Source organism: Geospiza fortis, unplaced genomic scaffold (genome assembly GCF_000277835.1).
Source record: "Geospiza fortis unplaced genomic scaffold, GeoFor_1.0 scaffold265, whole genome shotgun sequence".
In the NCBI taxonomy this organism is placed as follows: Eukaryota; Metazoa; Chordata; class Aves; order Passeriformes; family Thraupidae; genus Geospiza; species Geospiza fortis.
This window is the reverse complement of record NW_005054393.1, coordinates 2,344,696-2,362,954: the sequence shown is the minus strand read 5'-3', so window position 1 is coordinate 2,362,954 and position 18,259 is coordinate 2,344,696. Positions and strand designations below refer to the sequence as shown.

The window sequence follows — 18,259 nt, the reverse complement described above, 5'->3', positions numbered from 1 at the left end:
TCCAGCAGCCAGACCAGCTGGATCTCACAAGGTGCTTACTGGAAAGTGGAAGATGGTGATATCCTGCCAGCTCAGGAGACTTCTCTGTGAGGATTAGTTAAAAAACACCTGTATTCAGACTGTATGCTGGCATTGCAAATTAATTGAGGAGATGGGGTACACTGCTTTCAATGCATCACCAGCTTAACTGTGATTCTACTTTTACAAGCAAGCAAAGACTCGATGTAACTAAGTTCTGTGTTTACAGGAAAAAAGATAATCCTTTCAAGTAGTTCCCTTTTCTCTCTGAATTTTGCAGTAATGACTCTGGTCCTATATGTTCTGCTTCATTTTGACGAATCCTATCCTTTTCTTAATTAGGAGAGATTTTTATCACATCCATCTGTAGTTTCTTTTTTTTTTCCCTGACTGTATTTATTAATCCAAATGACAGCTTAATTCAACATCTGTACTGTGAGAAACTCTACAGTGGAAGCATATTGCTTTAGTATGGAAAAGACTTTGGATGCATTTTATATTTGCTGCACATATTGAACAAATGTGTGATTCAGAAAACTAAAATATCAGTAATCCTGCTAATGGGTGTTTCCCAAAGCACAAAAGATCCATCAGCTCTTTGGAAAACAAAATTTTATTTATTGTAAAATTCCTGAAACAGTAAACACCTTATCAGAAGAACAATGAACTGGCACTATTTCTTTAAAATGTTGAACTGTCTTCAAGGAACAACACCTGAAATATTCAAGAGAGATCTTAAGCCACAAAGTAACGTGATGCAAGGCCCATCTCCCTCCCCATGCCTTGTGAGCACCACCAGTGGAGAATGGGCAGAACTTTTACTTGCATTTGTGACCTAACAGCTCTCAAGGGGGATTCAGGGGGTAGATCACAAACTGGAATTCACCTTTTGTATTTAGAGACCTGCACACAAAAATGTGACACATGAGACAAATCACAATGCAAATTCCACTTTGGACAAAAAGAAAAATATTGTTTTGTAGAACATTTAATTTAGCAACTATAAAATCTGTAAGCCTCTCCCTTAAAGAGGTGAATATAGCAACAAGAGGAGACAAGGCTGTGCTTTTCATTAGGACTTTGCTATTTATTCCAACCACTGAAAGAAGGCCTAGGCCTGGACTTACCCCTGCTACTGATAGAGCTCATGGGTCTTCCATGAGCCACAGATAACTCTATAGGAACATCTGCCCTTCCATTCCTTCAGCATCCTGCATCTGAGCAAACAGCAGCCATCCTCTCTGTGCTACAAAGGCAGCCAGCATGTGCTCAGTCTGGAGAGTGGGGACTGGGAGAGCATTGCCCACAAAGTCCAAGGAGCTGATTCTTTCCCCACAAGCAGCCCCTTCCCCACCATCACAGGAGCTTTTCCCAAATGACCTGAGTACATACACACAGTCCCCCATATTCATGGAAAACCAGCTGTTCCTCACAGCTCTTGCTTTGCTCCTGGTTTTACTGATGTGTCACTTCACCCATAACTGAGCTCCTCAACAACACTGGCTGAACAGCCCCTTCCTACAGCTCAGGGTAGGAACACCTCACTTGCAGCTTTACCCACACTCACAGTGGAACAGAAAGAGCCTCAAGGGTGTGGGTCTGGCTGATAGTCCTGCAGTTAAACATTACAGAAAATTTTCCCTGTTATAGGGTGAATCTAAGATGCCTTGTTTATAACTTACACTAGTAAACCTTCACAACTCTATACAAATTCTTAATGATGTTAAAAAACAGTGTATAAAAACACCTTAAGGCACAGAGAGTTAAATAGAAATGCAGCCCACTGGAAATCTCAAAGCAGCCAATTCAAGAAAAGCTGGCCTTGAAATAAGTATGTATTTCATGTATACATGTTAAGCTTCACTGTCATACATTAAAAACAGCATATATAGGACAAAATGTATACTGCTCAGCACCTACTCTTTTCCATTAGTACCAGTCTCAATCTGAGACATGATCTGTGGTTACAAAGAGGAAGTGAAATGTGATATATATATCCCTCAAATAGTTTGCTGTGGGCAACCAGGTGTTGTTAAACACTGGCAACATTGTTCTATAAGGGTAGGATGTGAACATGCTTCAACCTCACTGCTCTACTCAACTTACTAACATGTGGAAGTATGGACATGAGGGAAAAAACGTCAAAATGGCAACGATGGAAGATAGGAGAAGTTGCAATCTTCTACAGAAGAATTCTATGAATCAGCGTCCCCTCACCCAAGCAAATTGTGTTGGGCAAATGGCTGGAGAGTAAATGAAAGATGGCCATGATGGCACTGTCCTGCCTAACAAAGGCTGAAACAGATCATATTGTAGGTAGGGTCAGCTCCTCTCTGTGTCCAGAAGCACCCAGCTAACACACACGCTGCTGGCTCAAAGATTCTCCTGCTGAGAGAGCCAGCCAGAGCTGTCCAGCAACCGACTCCTTTCTCCAGAGCATGAAAGGCATCTCTGCATTACAATATATAACACATCCAAACTCAGTTCTGAGCACCACTGGCTGTTTTATATGAACACCTGGGGAAGACGCTTGAGAATAGTTTAATTTAGGTGCAACTTCCCTGATGTGGCTTGAAGTAAAGGTAGCCCAACCTCAGGCAATGAAGCCTTATGGAAAAACTACCCATTGTCCCACTGCTTGTGGTTCAGCTTTCTTCTGTACTAGTGCTTTTCCCCCACTTTTCCAGCCATGCTGATCAGATCACCCCAGTACTGCTGCTCTTATTAAGCCATTTAACTTTTGTGTGAAGGAGGAACTGTAACATTAGCACAAAGCCCTGCACTCCTCCTCACTAAACGGAGTAGAACATTTGATACATTTGAAATTATAAAAGTGTGTACTAGCATGGAAAAAAAGGGAAAAACTAGCTCAAAATGTTCTATTCACTGTTTTATAGCAAGAAAACTTTTGTCAGAGTTTATTATAAAGGAACAGCATAAGGAAACCAAATAAATAGTTGAATAGTTAACAGTATGCAATATAATAGTACTAAACTTCCATTACATAAAAATTAAACTTTGGAACAGCATCAACATGAAAGATTTCTTAGAAAACTGGGACTCAGGCCAAGATCCTCAGATCTGTACATTGCAAAAACCACTCAGTTTTGGTGCCAGCTTTGTCCTCTGAGGGACTGCGTCCACTGAGAACTATGACCCATCCATACTGCTCCCTAATCCCACTCTGCCAGGCCACATAACATGCTGTATTTCCAAGTGTCTAAGGGAGAGTGATCAAGAAGCAGGAGGCATGAGCTGTGCTTCACTATTTCAGAAGAAGCAGTATCTTCTTCCTCATCTGACAGCTATATCGAACAATTGTAATTTAGCCTAAGGATGCTCCTTTTCTCCTTAAAGCAGCAGTTAGAGGAACAGAAAGAAGGTAGAAATGACCTCATGATCCCAGTAAAACCCCAGCTGGTCCTGGGGGAAGTGGAATCAAGAGCTGATTAGCTGGACAAACTGTCTAACCTAACATGGTAAAGTCAGTGGAGAGAACTTCAGTAACTTCAGAGGAGCAACATCAGAACATTATTCTTTTTTCCTCTCATCAGCACTGTGCGGCCACACTGAGCTGGATTCTATTGGCACATCTCACCCAACACGGGAGTGGAAGGAAACAATCTCTACTGGCTCACAAGTGACTGAAATAAGCAAATACATCACCCTCAGGAGCAGGATTTTACTGTGCTCCCAAATCATAAATATCTCCAGTACAGATTTCTTTCCCAGTGGGGCATGTGCATCTCTGTCTAGAGAAGCTCAGCTCACTGTTCAGCTACACTCCAGAGGAGTTTGGGTCTTTGACCTGATGTAAACAAAGGAATACACATAGGGTGATTTTGAAATCTGTACGTCAAACCAGGTGATCAAATTCTCCTTTCATACAAGTTTTAGATGAGCACATAGTTCCACTGAAGTCAGGAGGTGTTTGAGGAAAACTCAGCATTATATATTTGCATTAAATACCAAAATGTATCCTAAAATACTCCTATTGACATCTGTCACCAAAACACTTCCAGTGTCAACTTCTCAAGAACACCAGAACAATTAGCAAAAAATCTGTTACCAATCAATAACAACAACAAAAAAACAGAAATAAAAATTAAAAACAAAAATAAGCTTATCCTCTTTGTTAAATTCATGTCAGACACTTGAAATCTCAACTCTTCCATGAAAATAAGAACTTGGCACATTTTTTTTGTATGCCATTTATAAACACTTTCCTTTATCTAGAACATTTATTGCATATCAGAAATTCACTTGGCTAGAATACTTTTGTTTAGTAGAAAAAACTGCCTTCCAGTTATAGCTATGAAGCTCCATACAGTTCAGTAAATGAATTCTCCTGGTATTTCCTGCAGTAATGGTTCCTCAAATTTAAATCGTTTAGAAATAGCTTTCTGCTCAGTTACTTTTTCTTTTTCTGACTGCCTACATTGTCCCAGTGTGTATGAAGCCACTACAATTAGTTCTTCTGTCACTATTGATTCTTCCTCTCCAGTCTTCTCAGCATCTACTGATTGTTCAGAAGCAGAATCTGCATCTTTCTGTATGGCATCACTGGTCTCCCCTTCTGTACTCTTACTCCAGGCCCTGCAAGCAGGATTATCACTTTGTTCCAACCATGGATGTTGAAGACATTCCTCAGCAGTTGCCCGGTCCCTGCCGAGCAAGGAAAGAATTAAAATAAATGTCCAAATGAATACAAAATTCAGAACCTTGCAGAAGATATCACCAAAAATTATTCCAAGGATATGACTGTATTAAAGACAGACAGAATTGCACTGACAGCTATCTTCTAGCAAAAAAAGACCACAGCAATTCAAGTAGATGAACTCCTAGCATTTAAAAGAAAGGAATTCATAGATCCCTAAATATGAGTTTACACTTCCATGTTGCCAACCAACATTTGAAGTTTATACTTTTTATATATAGAAAAATTATCTAACTTCTACATTCTTCAAATATTCCCATAGACAAGCAGTTGGCAATTTCAATAGCTGACATGTTCCATGAAGAACTGGTAAAGTTCCACAGAAAACACCTGTTCTGTTTGGGAACATGGAATTTCCAGATTGCTGCCTATTAAGAAAAGTGTACTAATGAACCAGAAAAGGAAAGGTTCTCTACCAACCCATCCAAGATTAAGGACTCATAGCTCAGTTCATTTAAAAGACCAGCAAAGCACCTGCAAGAAGAATGGGTGTAGTGTTCACTGCTACAAGCTACAGTTCATACACAGTTTTCTGAAAGTAATTTGAGTTTTAATTACTAACACTTGGACATCCTTTGGAATATACAAGCTTGGATGGAAACTGAGGAATTCTCATATACATAAAAAGTAATAGCACAATGAAATCAAAGCCTCCTTATACTTTAAAAATGAAAACACTAGCACTTGCTACATTTAAAATTAAGTCAGTCTGACATATTAGCATATAGAATTGTGTATTTTACTTACTCGGGTTTCTTAACCAGCAGAGTTTTGATGAAATCCACAGCAGACTCTGATACAAGGTCAAAGTCCTCTCCAGAGTAACTGACGTTCATTTGAGATATATTTAAGAATGTTTCTTGTTTATCATCCCCCAAGAAAGGTGATATCCCTGTTAGCATAACATATGCCAGTACTCCAATGCTCCTAAATTAAAATTAAAAAAAGAAAATAGGTTTTTTAGTTAGCCTTTTTTAATTAAAAGCAAACAAACAAAAAAATCCCCAAAGAACAACCCTTTTCAGTAAAGTTAGGATGACCATTAATTTGTTCAACTTACCACATATCAGTTGCTGTACTGATTGGGTCATAACTCAGAATTTCAGGAGCTATTCAGAGAGAAAAAAAAGTGGGTTTTGTCTTATGCAGACATTACATTAGAGCTAAAAAAAGTGATAAAACATGGATAAAACATTTGGTAAAATTTAAGACAAGCCATTTGAAGCATGATAGTCTTTTGAAATCAAGATACTTCTATTCAGGTTATTTAAGTGGTTTCTATTATTCAGTGTTTTTAAGTGTAAAAAATTTACTGCCATCTTCAGAAGCCAGGCCAGCCTCCTTCCCAATTAAGGAATCTGTATACAAGTTTCTTGCAGACAAAACAGAAATAGCCAACATTGCATATTCCAGCACTCTAACCCATAACTATGAAGATATACCACACAACTTAAATATATTCTTAAGTATATTTTCAAGGCCTGGAGTGGTTTGGTCTTTTTTTTTTTTGAAAAAGAGAAAACCTACACAGGCTAAAATATTGCATTCAGAGACTGAGTATGTGAATTTAAACTTTTAATCCAAGTAATACTTGTTATGACTGCTGGTAAGACTCATCTAAAGTGTGTCTTCATCTTCAACATAAGCACACAATGATAGTTCATTAGACTGGCCAGACTTGCCAGTTCTACCTTTGGCAGCAGTACCAGTCCAAGTAATAACTCGATCTTGCAACACAGTAACTCCACAGCCAGGCTGGCATGCTCCAAATCCTCTTTTCACTCCCCAGAAGCCTGGACTATTCATCACTCCTATAGTAACAACTTACCTACATATTCTGGAGTTCCCATGATCTCTCTTAGTTCCTCACTGCTCTTCATTATTCTGGAAAGGCCAAAATCTACTATCTTAATGTCTCCCAGAGGAGACTTACTGGTTAGCAGAATATTTTGGGGCTGAAATACAAGAGGAGAAGACTTTTGGGATCACAAAAAAGCAAATATCATTGACATCATATTGCAAAATTGTTTTAGATCATGAGCAACAACAGTGCCTCCTGAAACAAGTATGATACCCTGGATCATTTATCTATTTCCCCCAAGGTGATTTTGAAGAAACACACAGGCTAAAAGGAATGGCAGGATTATAAATTTAGAATTGAGAATCAAACCTTTATTAGCTGTCGTGGTTTGAGAGGAAGTAAGTTTTCCAGGATATTAAGTGGTCAGGCCAATAGGTGTTCAGATTTGAATATTGGCACCTGGTGTGGTCACTGGGGACATTGGATACGCCTCTGAGAACACAGGGGTTAAAAAGCGCTCCTGGGGGAAGTTCTCTTGGGTTCCAGTGAGGGAAGCAGGTCAGACCTCCCCTGCCCAGCTGCTGGCTGGGCGGGTCATGTGTTGGCAGCACAGCCCAGCTGGTGGAGAAGGGGGATGTGCAGTGAGAAGGCGTCAGGCTGCTGTGGGAGCTCTGGGTGGGCAGAGCCCAAGTTTTTAACCCTTTTTTTGGACAATGAAAACTTTGCAGAACATTAACCTTTCCTAGAAGAGAGATAGAGACGAAATGGAAGAAGGAAATGTGCAAGTGTGAAGGTCTGGGCAAGTGAAAGATGTTGGAAGAGTAGAGAAGAACCTTAGGTGGGAAGAGATGATGGAGTGGCCTTAGCTGGACTCTTCTTGTTACAGCCATGGACAGAACCATGTTTCCTGTCACACGGAGACTGGATCCAGGGGGAGGCAATGGCTCAGAGCCAAGAAGGTTCAGTGTTGGTACCCCTTGGCCCCAGGGGGTGAAATCTGGGGGGGACAGGTGTCCCAAAGGTGAGACTGTGCTCTTTTTGGAACGGGACAAAGCATCCTTTAAAGGACAACCCTAGAAGCAGCTCTGGTCCATGTGCAGTGGTGAGAGCACTGGACATGGAGGGAAGAGGTCACGATGGCAAATGTTCTCCGGGCAGTGCCACGAGTGACATGGAAACACACGAGGTTTCAACGGTGTTTCCTGGGGAAGCCTATGGCAAAGAAGGACTCCTCTCCTCTTGATGAGCTGAGGCCGAGAGTTGGTGATTTGCGGGTAGATGTATCGGAAATTTGGTGGGGGGAGGAGGAAACATTTTTGGAAAGTTTTCATTTTCCCTGTGTGTTTCTTTTTACTTAGAGTTGTAGTTTAGTTAATAAAGTTTTCTTTTTATTATTTCTAAGTGAGGGCCTGCTTTGCTTATTCCTGGTCACATCTCACAGCAGACACCAGGGAACATATATTTTCATGAAGGCACTGGCATTGTGCCAGCGTTGAACCATGACATTAGCTTAGAACACATTGGAAATACGTGCCAATAGCTGTCATTAAACAGTAGCATGCAAGTACCTCCACACTTGTACCTCTCTAGTCCTTTGTATCACCTTTTTTACTCCTCTTGCTCCTCGATTCTTCCAATAGATGGTGTAAAATACCTCCCTTAGAAGGTTGTCCAAAATCACCCAATCACTTTAAAACCTGAACACACAACTATTTTGACTGCACCTGTTTAAAGGTCTGTTGCAACCAACCTGAATTCTGTTCAAAGTACAAACAACTGTATTACAGAATACTAACTGCAGAAGAGTTAAAAAAAATATAGCAGTCTGAGAAACAGGTTTTTAAGAGCATCACCTTTGGATAAACTTGTTTGCACTGATGTCACTAGATCTAGGCTGTCTTCCTTCAAAGCACCTTTGTGGTCATTAAGAAGTTCCTTACTATTTTAAATGCTAGCTTAATTTAAAAAAGGAAATTTTTTTGCAACTGAAGCATATTGTTGCTAAAAAAGAAAAAAAAAGAAAAAAAAGAAAAAAAAAAAAAAGAAGGAAAAAAGAAGGAAAAAAGAAGGAAAAAAGAAGGAAAAAAGAAGGAAAAAAGAAGGAAAAAAGAAGGAAAAAAGAAGGAAAAAAGAAGGAAAAAAGAAGGGAAAAAGAAGGGAAAAAGAAGGGAAAAAGAAGGGAAAAAGAAGGGAAAAGAAGGAAAAAAGAAGGAAAAAAGAAGGAAAAAAGAAGGAAAAAAGAAGGAAAAAAGAAGGAAAAAAGAAGGAAAAAAGAAGGAAAAAAGAAGGAAAAAAGAAGGAAAAAAGAAGGAAAAAAGAAGGAAAAAAGAAGGAAAAAAGAAGGAAAAAAGAAGGAAAAAAGAAGGAAAAAAGAAGGAAAAAAGAAGGAAAAAAGAAGGAAAAAAGAAGGAAAAAAGAAGGAAAAAAGAAGGAAAAAAGAAGGAAAAAAGAAGGAAAAAAGAAGGAAAAAAGAAGGAAAAAAGAAGGAAAAAAGAAGGAAAAAAGAAGGAAAAAAGAAGGAAAAAAGAAGGAAAAAAGAAGGAAAAAAGAAGGAAAAAAGAAGGAAAAAAGAAAGTCAAAAGAAGGTTTGACTTTCCCAACCCCCAGACCAGTGATCACACTGGGTTTTATCATTAACTTCTCCAAATGCTAGTGCTGACAATTGGCACTGCTTTCATGCTTCTAGTGAGCACAAGTTCCATGAAAGTGCAGAAGTCTGTTGGAAACCTGGATCATCTTGCATCAGAGTGGTTGAAAAGGGAGGAGGATAAAAGAGTGAGAACAGCAAAGCAACCTCTGACTGATAATTCAGATGGAGTAACACCAACATTTATACTCCTTCCTGAATCATAAAGCAGCTCTGTCCTCCATCCCCAGAGTCACTCATGAAGACATGCTCTCACATGAACAGCCTTGCTTTTCAATATAGAAATAAACCTGGGCAAGAACATTTTAAAAAACTTTGCCCACTTCTCCTCACTGCAAGACCTGAATATAGTCAAGTTCTTTGATTCCTGCAGAGTTAAACTGTTATTTCAAACTAACTCCATGATGTTGTCAATTTCTTTTCTCTTTGCAAACCTACATATTAAGAATAGCTCTTGTTTTGTTTTCTTTACAAATTGGGATCTGGTGGCTATACAAAGGCTTTTGGAGTGGCACATTCCCACATTCTTTATAGTTCAGATTTGTTCTTCTCTATTTGTATTAGAAAAGCAAACAAAAAAAGCTGACTATGCCTCCCTCACTACCCTCTCAGATGTTATTCCCAGTGAGAAATTTAGTTATGAAAAGTCAAATTAAAAGCATGAGAAAAGTATTTTTTTCCTCTATATTTAAATGAGGAAAAATTTTCAATGGAAAAGGTTTGTGAAACCCTTCAGCCCTGTATTTTAACATTTTAATAGTTAAAGCAGTTGCCATTTTTATTGTCTTTTTAAAAAATCTTATTATGCAAAACACACCTATGCAGAAAAAAAAACCCTGTCTACAGTATGAATTGAGTCATAACTCTGAATCAGTTCCTAATGAAATACCAGTAATTTTCTTATTTTAAGGAATCATTTGGGATTCTTGTGAAGTACCAGCCTAAATGCCAACATCAAACCTTAAAGAAGCCATAGCTTTGAATTCACCATAGTTTTCAGCCTGACTCCAATACTCAAACTTTCAGAAAAAGAAGATAATTTCCTCACATCTGTAATACTGTTTCTCTTTTGGTTTTACTCTGCTAGTGCCAGTCAGCCCACAAAGAGAGGAGATGGCGGGTGGAGGCTCTCCTGGTGGCCATTCTAAAAAGGGCCTTTCACTTTTACCCTCAAGCACTACTGAAATTGTTGATGAAAACCATCAAATGGCAATGTTTGAAGACCTCCCCCTCTACTGGAGCTAGGCTTAAAGGTTCCATATAGATCCTATTATTTCTTGTATCTTTAGTTGGTTTCAAGAAGACACGTAAAGACTTAAGGACACATAATAAAGGTCAGGTTTTTAATTTAATCGATGCCTCACCTTACCTAATTTCATTAATGCTGCAGGTTATCTAATTATATAATATTCAAAAAACCTCAGATGCCTAGAAGAAAAGACAGGAATTATCAAAGAAATAGTGATCAGAAACATAGATACCCCAGCTTCATTATGTCTAAAGATACTAAACTAGGCTGATTCTAAAAGAGTAAAGGACCCTCATATCTTCTTCCTCAGTCCCCACAACTGCTTAAATTCTCTTCCATTCCCAACTACAGTAAGCTTTTACCTAACCCCAATTCAAGATTAAGTCAAAGAGCAAATGAGAACACAGAGAAAGGAGACTTCCCTTACTCTGCAGCTTTTAAGCACCATTAAGAGGAGATGAAAGACTCCTGCCTACAATCTGTACACTCCCTGCAAATTAAATAGCATCAACACAATACTGTCAAGTGATAATTAATTTGCACTTGGTAGCATTATATTTGCTCTTCATCCAAGTCAAAACTAGGCTACATAATTGTATTTTGCTATTAACAACAAGATACATTTCAACCATCTTTCAGTAGAACCATGCTTTTGGAAAGGAATGATCTGGTGATAACCTTGCTAAACCACAACAAAATACCCCATTTCTTTCTGCAGTGTTTAGTCTCAAGAAAAGTCTTGTATCTGTTCAAAGGTCAAAGAGAAGCTCAAGCAAGGTAGCTGTCAATGGCATAGATCTGGTTCATTACATTTATAATATAAATATTAAGCTGACAATTACATATGGACAATCACTTGGGTCTAAATTCTTCTGGGTAGAGAATTTAACTTTTCTTGAAGGTACAACATATGGAAAATTGGATGGACCTTCCCAAAGGAATTTGTAACAGACAAATGAAATCTTTAGAGACACAAAGGTGAAACTAACAGTGCAAAAAACCCCCATTTTAGCAAGAATTTGTAAAATTGCTATTGGCAAACACCTTGCATAGCAGCAATAAACATACAGAAGTCTTCCAAATGTCATCACAAACAAAGTACTTAGTAAATTCCACTGTGCTTTAAGCTGCAAGTTAAGGCAGCATGAGACACAGGATACAACAGAAGATGAGAACTGCAGGTTAATAGATATGTGGCCGAAGCAAGCATCCAACTTTTTGAGTTCTGTCAAAAATGGGCATTTTTAAAAAGTCTTACTAGGCATGTGGATCAATTAATCTTTGCAAGTTATGGTTTTTAATTCTGCCATTTCCATAATTTTTGTTTGGCAATACTCTGAAGACTTCCGTAAACCTTATTTTGCAAAAGACTGATAGTTTTATAAATCATGAAAGTCATCCCACTGCAAGTAAGACCAGATTAAACACACACTGCAGTAATGTATAAACATGTTAATTAACCTCAATCACTACACAACTTCCTCTGCTAGTGAACTTCCATAAGGCAGCAAAACAATGCTGGATTTTTCAGTGAGAACTGCATATGCTCCATGTTATAGCATAAGTTTGCTGACCAGTTGGGAAGCTTTTAAGTCAGCTTTTTATGAATTTCTTTTCTGGACAAAATCTGTAATCAACATCCCAACTCCACTTTTGCAAATAAGTATTGTAGTCTTATAAAGCACATCATATCTCCAGTTACAGATATCCAGCTGGTGATGCTAAGAAACACCACAACTTTAACTACAAACATGTACAAATATATACTGTCCACAAAAGACATTTGATTTTACACATTTTGCTTCAAGGAAATTAAATGGCCAACAACTGAGACACTGAGAATCTTGTTTAAGCATACTGGAATTTTGAGGAGTTCTAACTGCTCATTTTTAGTCTTTCTGAACACTTACTCTCACATCACTTACTAAAAATTAAAAATGTTTCATTAATTCTTTTAATACAATTATTAGTATTTTGTGTGTATGACTCAATAAAAATTTTAAAGAATCCCACATATAATTTGAATAAATGTTTGGAAAACCAGGCAGATGACATATTTGTGTGCAAATATGATTCATCTGCTTTAGCTGATGAATGGTTCATGATGTGTTAAGTTAATATATTAAGTCCATACAGCTTGATACTGGAACTTACTGGTAGCTTTATAACAGTGTCAAAATACAGCTAAGTGTAAGTAAGAATCTCAGCAACAGAACAAGCATGCAGCAGCTTACAATATACTCAGTAAATAAGAGAATAGGACACGTAAAAAGAATTTTTAAAATGTAATGCAAGTTACTTTTTAGACAGCCTTGCTTAGCAATAAACTAGTTCAACCTCATAATGAGAGAAGCTAAAGAAAATTAACTGGAGCTTGCTGCCCATAGGAGAGGTTAGTTCTCTGGATTCCTTTTACAACTCCCTTCTTGACCATAAGATTTCGTTTGATGGCAACTGTACTTGTCACTTGATTTGGGTCAAAACTATTTTTCAATAAGAAAAAATACTTGTATCAGTAAATCATGATTATTAATATACCAGCAGGGTGTCAATCAACTGTTTGGCAGCAAATGTCAGACATTTAAATTAGGTTTTACAATAACTGGGGAAAAAAGGGGAAGAAAATGCTGTAAATGTACTTAACATATTAATTTACCAGTCCTGTTTGAACATTTCATTCTGAAACATTACACTTTATTCCACCAGTGTCACTACCACCCTTCTTCATTAAAACTCAAGTCAATACAAAAGACAAACCTGGTTTTCAATGCCCATATAATACCCAGACACTTTTACTACAATGTAGAAATAAGTCAGTCTTACCCAAAGCACTCATTTGCAATTTAAGGTGCAAGGCAAATTGACTTTTGAATTGATTACATTTCACTTAATCAAATGAAGTTTATATTTAACATACTCATAGAAATGCCTCAACATGCTTGCAGACCTGGTGGTGGTTACTCTATCCAAAAAGTTTAATTTTATCATTCAAGGCATAATTAGGTAAAATTGTGTTAATTACAAATTGGCATTATTGTGACATAAGCAAGAAAGAGAACAGATGAGAAATCAATAACAAAAATACAGTACTAATCTTACCTTTAAGTCAAGATGAACAACATTGTTTCTGTGCAAGAATGCAACTCCTTCTAATATCTGCTTCATAAGTCGCTTAACATCTTTTTCTTTGAAGGCCTCCTCTCTTTCAGCCACACATTGGTCAAAGATTTCACCTCCAGCAGCACTGTGGACAGTAGGAATATTGTGAGTTCAGACTAAATTAAAGCCCCCATTTGGCTCTACTCATATTTTTTTTTTGTATAGGCAATATCAGCAGGAGGTATAATCCAATCATGATATTTTCAGTTATTAGACATTTGGCAAGGGTTTACAGGCTTGGAAGTGGTTTCTGCAGTATGGCAGCTTTGGAGAGAGGCAAAGATTTTAGTCATTTAGGTTAGAGAATATGAATAATACAGAAATTTTGGGGACTACTTTTCAAACACTACTGACTTTGCTTTCAGATGAATGCGTCAATTGTTTGAGGACAGTGTTTTCATAAAAGTTGCGCCTTTTGCCATTGCTATAAAACTACACGGAAATTTGGCCAAGGCAAATCTCAGCAAACATAGAGCAAAGCTGCCCCACCTCCCACCCTCCTCAAAACACTTTGAACATACTCAAAATAAATGTAAAGTCTGCAACTGAGTTGTTTATGAAGTCTCTGGTATATAAGGATGCATTAAGTTTCTAAACTTCTTTCATCTAAAAATAGCTCTGAAAATTTTAGCTCTCAGCTTGCATCCTCTTTTGTTTATATATGTTTAAAAATAACAGAATAACAAAAAATATAAAAATAACTAGATATGAATGAATATTTTTAAAGTACTCTGAAGCCACATGCAGTACTAGCTCTGTATAGCAATGGCTCTAGATAACTAAAATTATTTTACAATATAAACCTGCAGCATCGAAAGTAAAATAAACTGAACAGAAGCTCCATCTTAAAATAAGAATGGGCATAAGAATGTTAGAATGGGGCCACTTTGCATATGGATTGTTGAGCTCCCACTATGAAATCAGCACATACACCCTTTGTTCAGCATGAGATTTTGTAATCACCCGTTAGGGAAAGGTGGTGAAACCCTCAAGGGCAGAATCCTCTCCAATTACACCAAACTGTGACATGCAAAAATGACTTGGCACAGGCATTAATCTTTACTGATGCATACCCACCTACTCTGCCTTTGCTTGCTTTTTTCCAATGAATAGTACTGCCTAGGCTATCCTGAGGACAGCCAGGCATATTCAACATGAATATAATAGCAAATGAGTTATACAAAAATGGTGCATTTCAACTGTGTACTCCCAGAAAAAAACTACTTAAATATATTCAAATGTTCATTTTGCCTACATTAACTTTGCTGCTACAGTCCTAGTACTTTCAAAAGTCTCATGGATTTAAAAAAAAAAAGTTTTTTGCCCTTCAAGGTATTCTCACAGCTATTATTTTAAATTTTTCCTGCAGATGGTCTTACAAAAAAAATTTAAAAGAAGGCTAAATTGTACCCTTTTCTAAAGAGTTTCAAACTTCTGTTCTGTATGCTGGCTAGCTGGTACAGCAGTACAATTTGATTTATTAAACTAAGATTTTCTTTCAGAAAAACCATCTATTAAATAATTATTTTTCTTCTTTATGTATCAAGAGATAGAGCTCAAGAATAAAATGAGTTTTTCAAGAGAATATTAATACTATAATTCCTTTTGAAAAATTTCATATGCCTGACGCTATCACATTTTTCTTCAGTCCATTTTTATTTAATTCATGGAAATAGTAATATTTCAGTTTTGAACAGGATTCAAATATTAATGACATTTAAAAATGAACATCAGCTAGTGTATTCTAATATCCTAAGCCAAATTCCTTGAAAAAGCAACATCACGTGGACTTTCCAGATAGTAATAGAAAAAGATCTACTGCAACCCATAAATTAAACTTTCTGCCTTAAGAATGCTATAATATGTTACTTGAAGAGTGATTTAATCCCTTGTAGCAGTGAATTATAGTGCACATACAGTGATAACATCTACTACCAAAATTACTAGCATGGTATCTTTTATAGCAGTAACCCTGGGATTTTGCTGATAAAGCTCTGCCACTTCAAATAAGGACAAAATACTTCTGCTATTTAATTCAGTGAAATTGGATTTATACCCAAAACATGGGATCACACTTTATGTTTAATAGATCCACCTGAAAAACCAGTGAAAGTTGAGGGTGGGGGGCCTTATAAAGCCCTGCCTGCTATATGTCTACTTGGTAGGCATCTGTTACAATTTGTTTATTAGTGCAATTTCATTAAAACTGAGGTAGACACCAATGCTAAAATGTGAGCTACCTAGAATTTTAATACTACACCTAAAGAATTCTGAATTATAGGCGTTAGAAGTCAAGGCAATAAAAGCTGAAGCAATGTCCCATCAGTGAAATTAAGAGACAGTGCTACCAACGCGAGAGTAGAAAACCCTTGATCCAGAAACTTTATTTAAAAAAAAAATTAAGTCTCTCCCTATACTTCTGAACATTCCTGGGTTCATCAGCATTTTTAAGAGTGAGACATGCAAATACAGCCCTCACACATGCACACCCACTTCATAACTTACAAGACACTGCCATTCTCAGCTACCATAGACACTTGGCTTTACAAAATAGTTTCACATGGGAAGGTGACTTCCCATGCAATGTTTTGGTTTTTGATCTTAACTTTGCTATTTAGGAGGCTGATGGGACAACTCCCGGACAATTCATTCTGTTCAAAGAATACCACATTCAAGCCAGTAACCCTTTACAAGAACACACGGAAATTTTATACTGCAAGACCATTTTGTGTATTGTTGCTGTGGAGCTTAATGGATTCCCTTAAGCAAAACAGTCAGGGAGCAGTGAGCCAAGCCAGTCATAAGTGCTTGGAAGCACAATGCAAAAATGAACTCCAAAAAGATCCTCCTGCACACCTATTCCAAGTTTTGCCAAGCTCCTTAACAATACTTTCAACTCAGCTAGATTTCAGGGGGAAAAAAATCTAACCATAGAAGGGCTCAAAATACTGCTAAGACAGTATCACAGCCATGTCACTGTTATGATTTCTGTGTATATGCAGACCAGGAGTTTTCTGGTGTTAATAATATTTACCCATTTTGTATTAAACTGTAGTTTTTCTAATTGTCATTATGAAATAACTTAGCAAATGACCGGGCCATTCAGAAAATGCTCTTAGGAGATAAAAGCAAAAGAATTATCCTTAGGACAACAAAGTTTTTAGGAAAACAAGCCATCTTAATCTGAAAAAAAAATTGATAAAGACATATTTAATGGCAAAATATTCTGAAACCTAGTGTTACTTAGAATGCATTATTTCTCTAGTACACCCTCCCTTAGCTAAATGTATGAAAAAACTGTGAGACAAGAGAAGGCTTTCTGAACTTGAAAGCTATGGCAACCATAATTCTTTAGCTATTTTAATTTACTTATGAAAGTACTGTTGTGCCATTAATTTCTCTCGTTTCAAGTGAAATCCTACTGCTCTTCATCAATGAAAAGCATGCTAACACTTTATAACTACTTAGCAGCATAAATGAGCTAAAAGTCATTTGGAAGTCTAGAGAACTACTCTTTGTTACAATTATGTTGACTTTAGATTAAATGGAGACTACTTATCTTCCTTGAAATACATCTTAACAATGAACTGTGTGAAATTCAGCATCAAACTTCTTTCAAGTACACTTAGGAGACACTAACACAGTCATTTAACTTATCATTAGAAAAAGATTGAACAAACCTATTTCAGGGCACCTGAAGAAATGAACCATTCCCCCAGCTTTAATGGATCAGACATGAAGTTACTGTTCTGAAGGATGCAGAAGTACAAATCACCAGAGTACAAATATGTACACCAATTCCTAAAACACACTTGATTTCAATGCTGAGTTATATACAATCTGCAATGGACAAAAATTTACTTCCTGAATCTTCAACTCTGTCAAAAGTCTTTCTTGAAAGGGTTATCTTTGCAAAATAATGGAAAGCCATCTACCTTCCGTACATGGAGCTTACAGTACAAGCTGTTCACACCACAGTGCTTGTAACACTACCAGCAAAGGTTCATGCTTACTGCTGCTGACAGCCATACCTCCTTCCTTGGCTAGGCATACCATTGGATAGTAAGTGCACTTAGTGGTAATTTTTCCAGTGTAAGGCAATGTAATGTACCAATGTTCCCAAAGCCTGAGAAAACTACAGATCCCTATCTGATGAGAGGACATGGGAAGAGAAGCATCCAAATACATAAAATTGTAGATACTGGTCTTAAAAGTTCTTAGTTCTCAGACCAATGCTTTTAGTTTTTTGCCTTCACCTTTCCAATCAGGCAGCCCGAGAACTGAATGAAACACAAACAAAGGTAACTAAGACCATTTGAGAAGTTTCCCCCTAAAATTATTTTAGACTTCCAGTCTTGATTTGAGACTGTGTCGTGGGTTTACAGGAAGCAGGTTTTCTGGGAATGGAGTGGCCAGAGGCCAATAGGTGTTCAGATTTTAAATTGACACCAGGCTTGGCCACTGAGGGTGGATGCGCCTCTGAGAACACAGGGGTTAGAAGCAGAGCACTCCCTTGGGCTCCCTCTTTGATTTCCGGCCAGCAAAGAGGCAAGGCCTCCCCTGCCCGGCTTTGAGCTGGGCGGGGGAGGAGAAAACCTGCGGCCCGGCAGAGGTAGGCCTGACCCCTCAGGATGGAAGGGTGGTAGGGGCACCAGGCGTTGGGCAGCC

The 18,259-nt window shown here is 37.7% G+C and overlaps 1 protein-coding gene across 1 annotated transcript in view; it reads right to left on the bottom strand.

The window, feature by feature from the left end:
- Positions 1-613: 613 nt before the first annotated feature.
- The window catches only part of STK17A (serine/threonine kinase 17a), a 26,336-nt gene continuing 8,690 nt past the window's right edge, over positions 614-18,259 (bottom strand). Inside the window, exons 4-8 of the mRNA XM_031060870.1 lie at positions 13,532-13,676; positions 6,564-6,690; positions 5,796-5,844; positions 5,483-5,662; positions 614-4,683 (exon numbers count right to left, since the gene is read on the bottom strand). Of these exons, the coding sequence (XP_030916730.1) occupies positions 4,350-4,683; positions 5,483-5,662; positions 5,796-5,844; positions 6,564-6,690; positions 13,532-13,676 (835 nt within the window). The 3' untranslated portion in view covers positions 614-4,349. The remainder of the gene's footprint in view (positions 4,684-5,482; positions 5,663-5,795; positions 5,845-6,563; positions 6,691-13,531; positions 13,677-18,259) is intronic.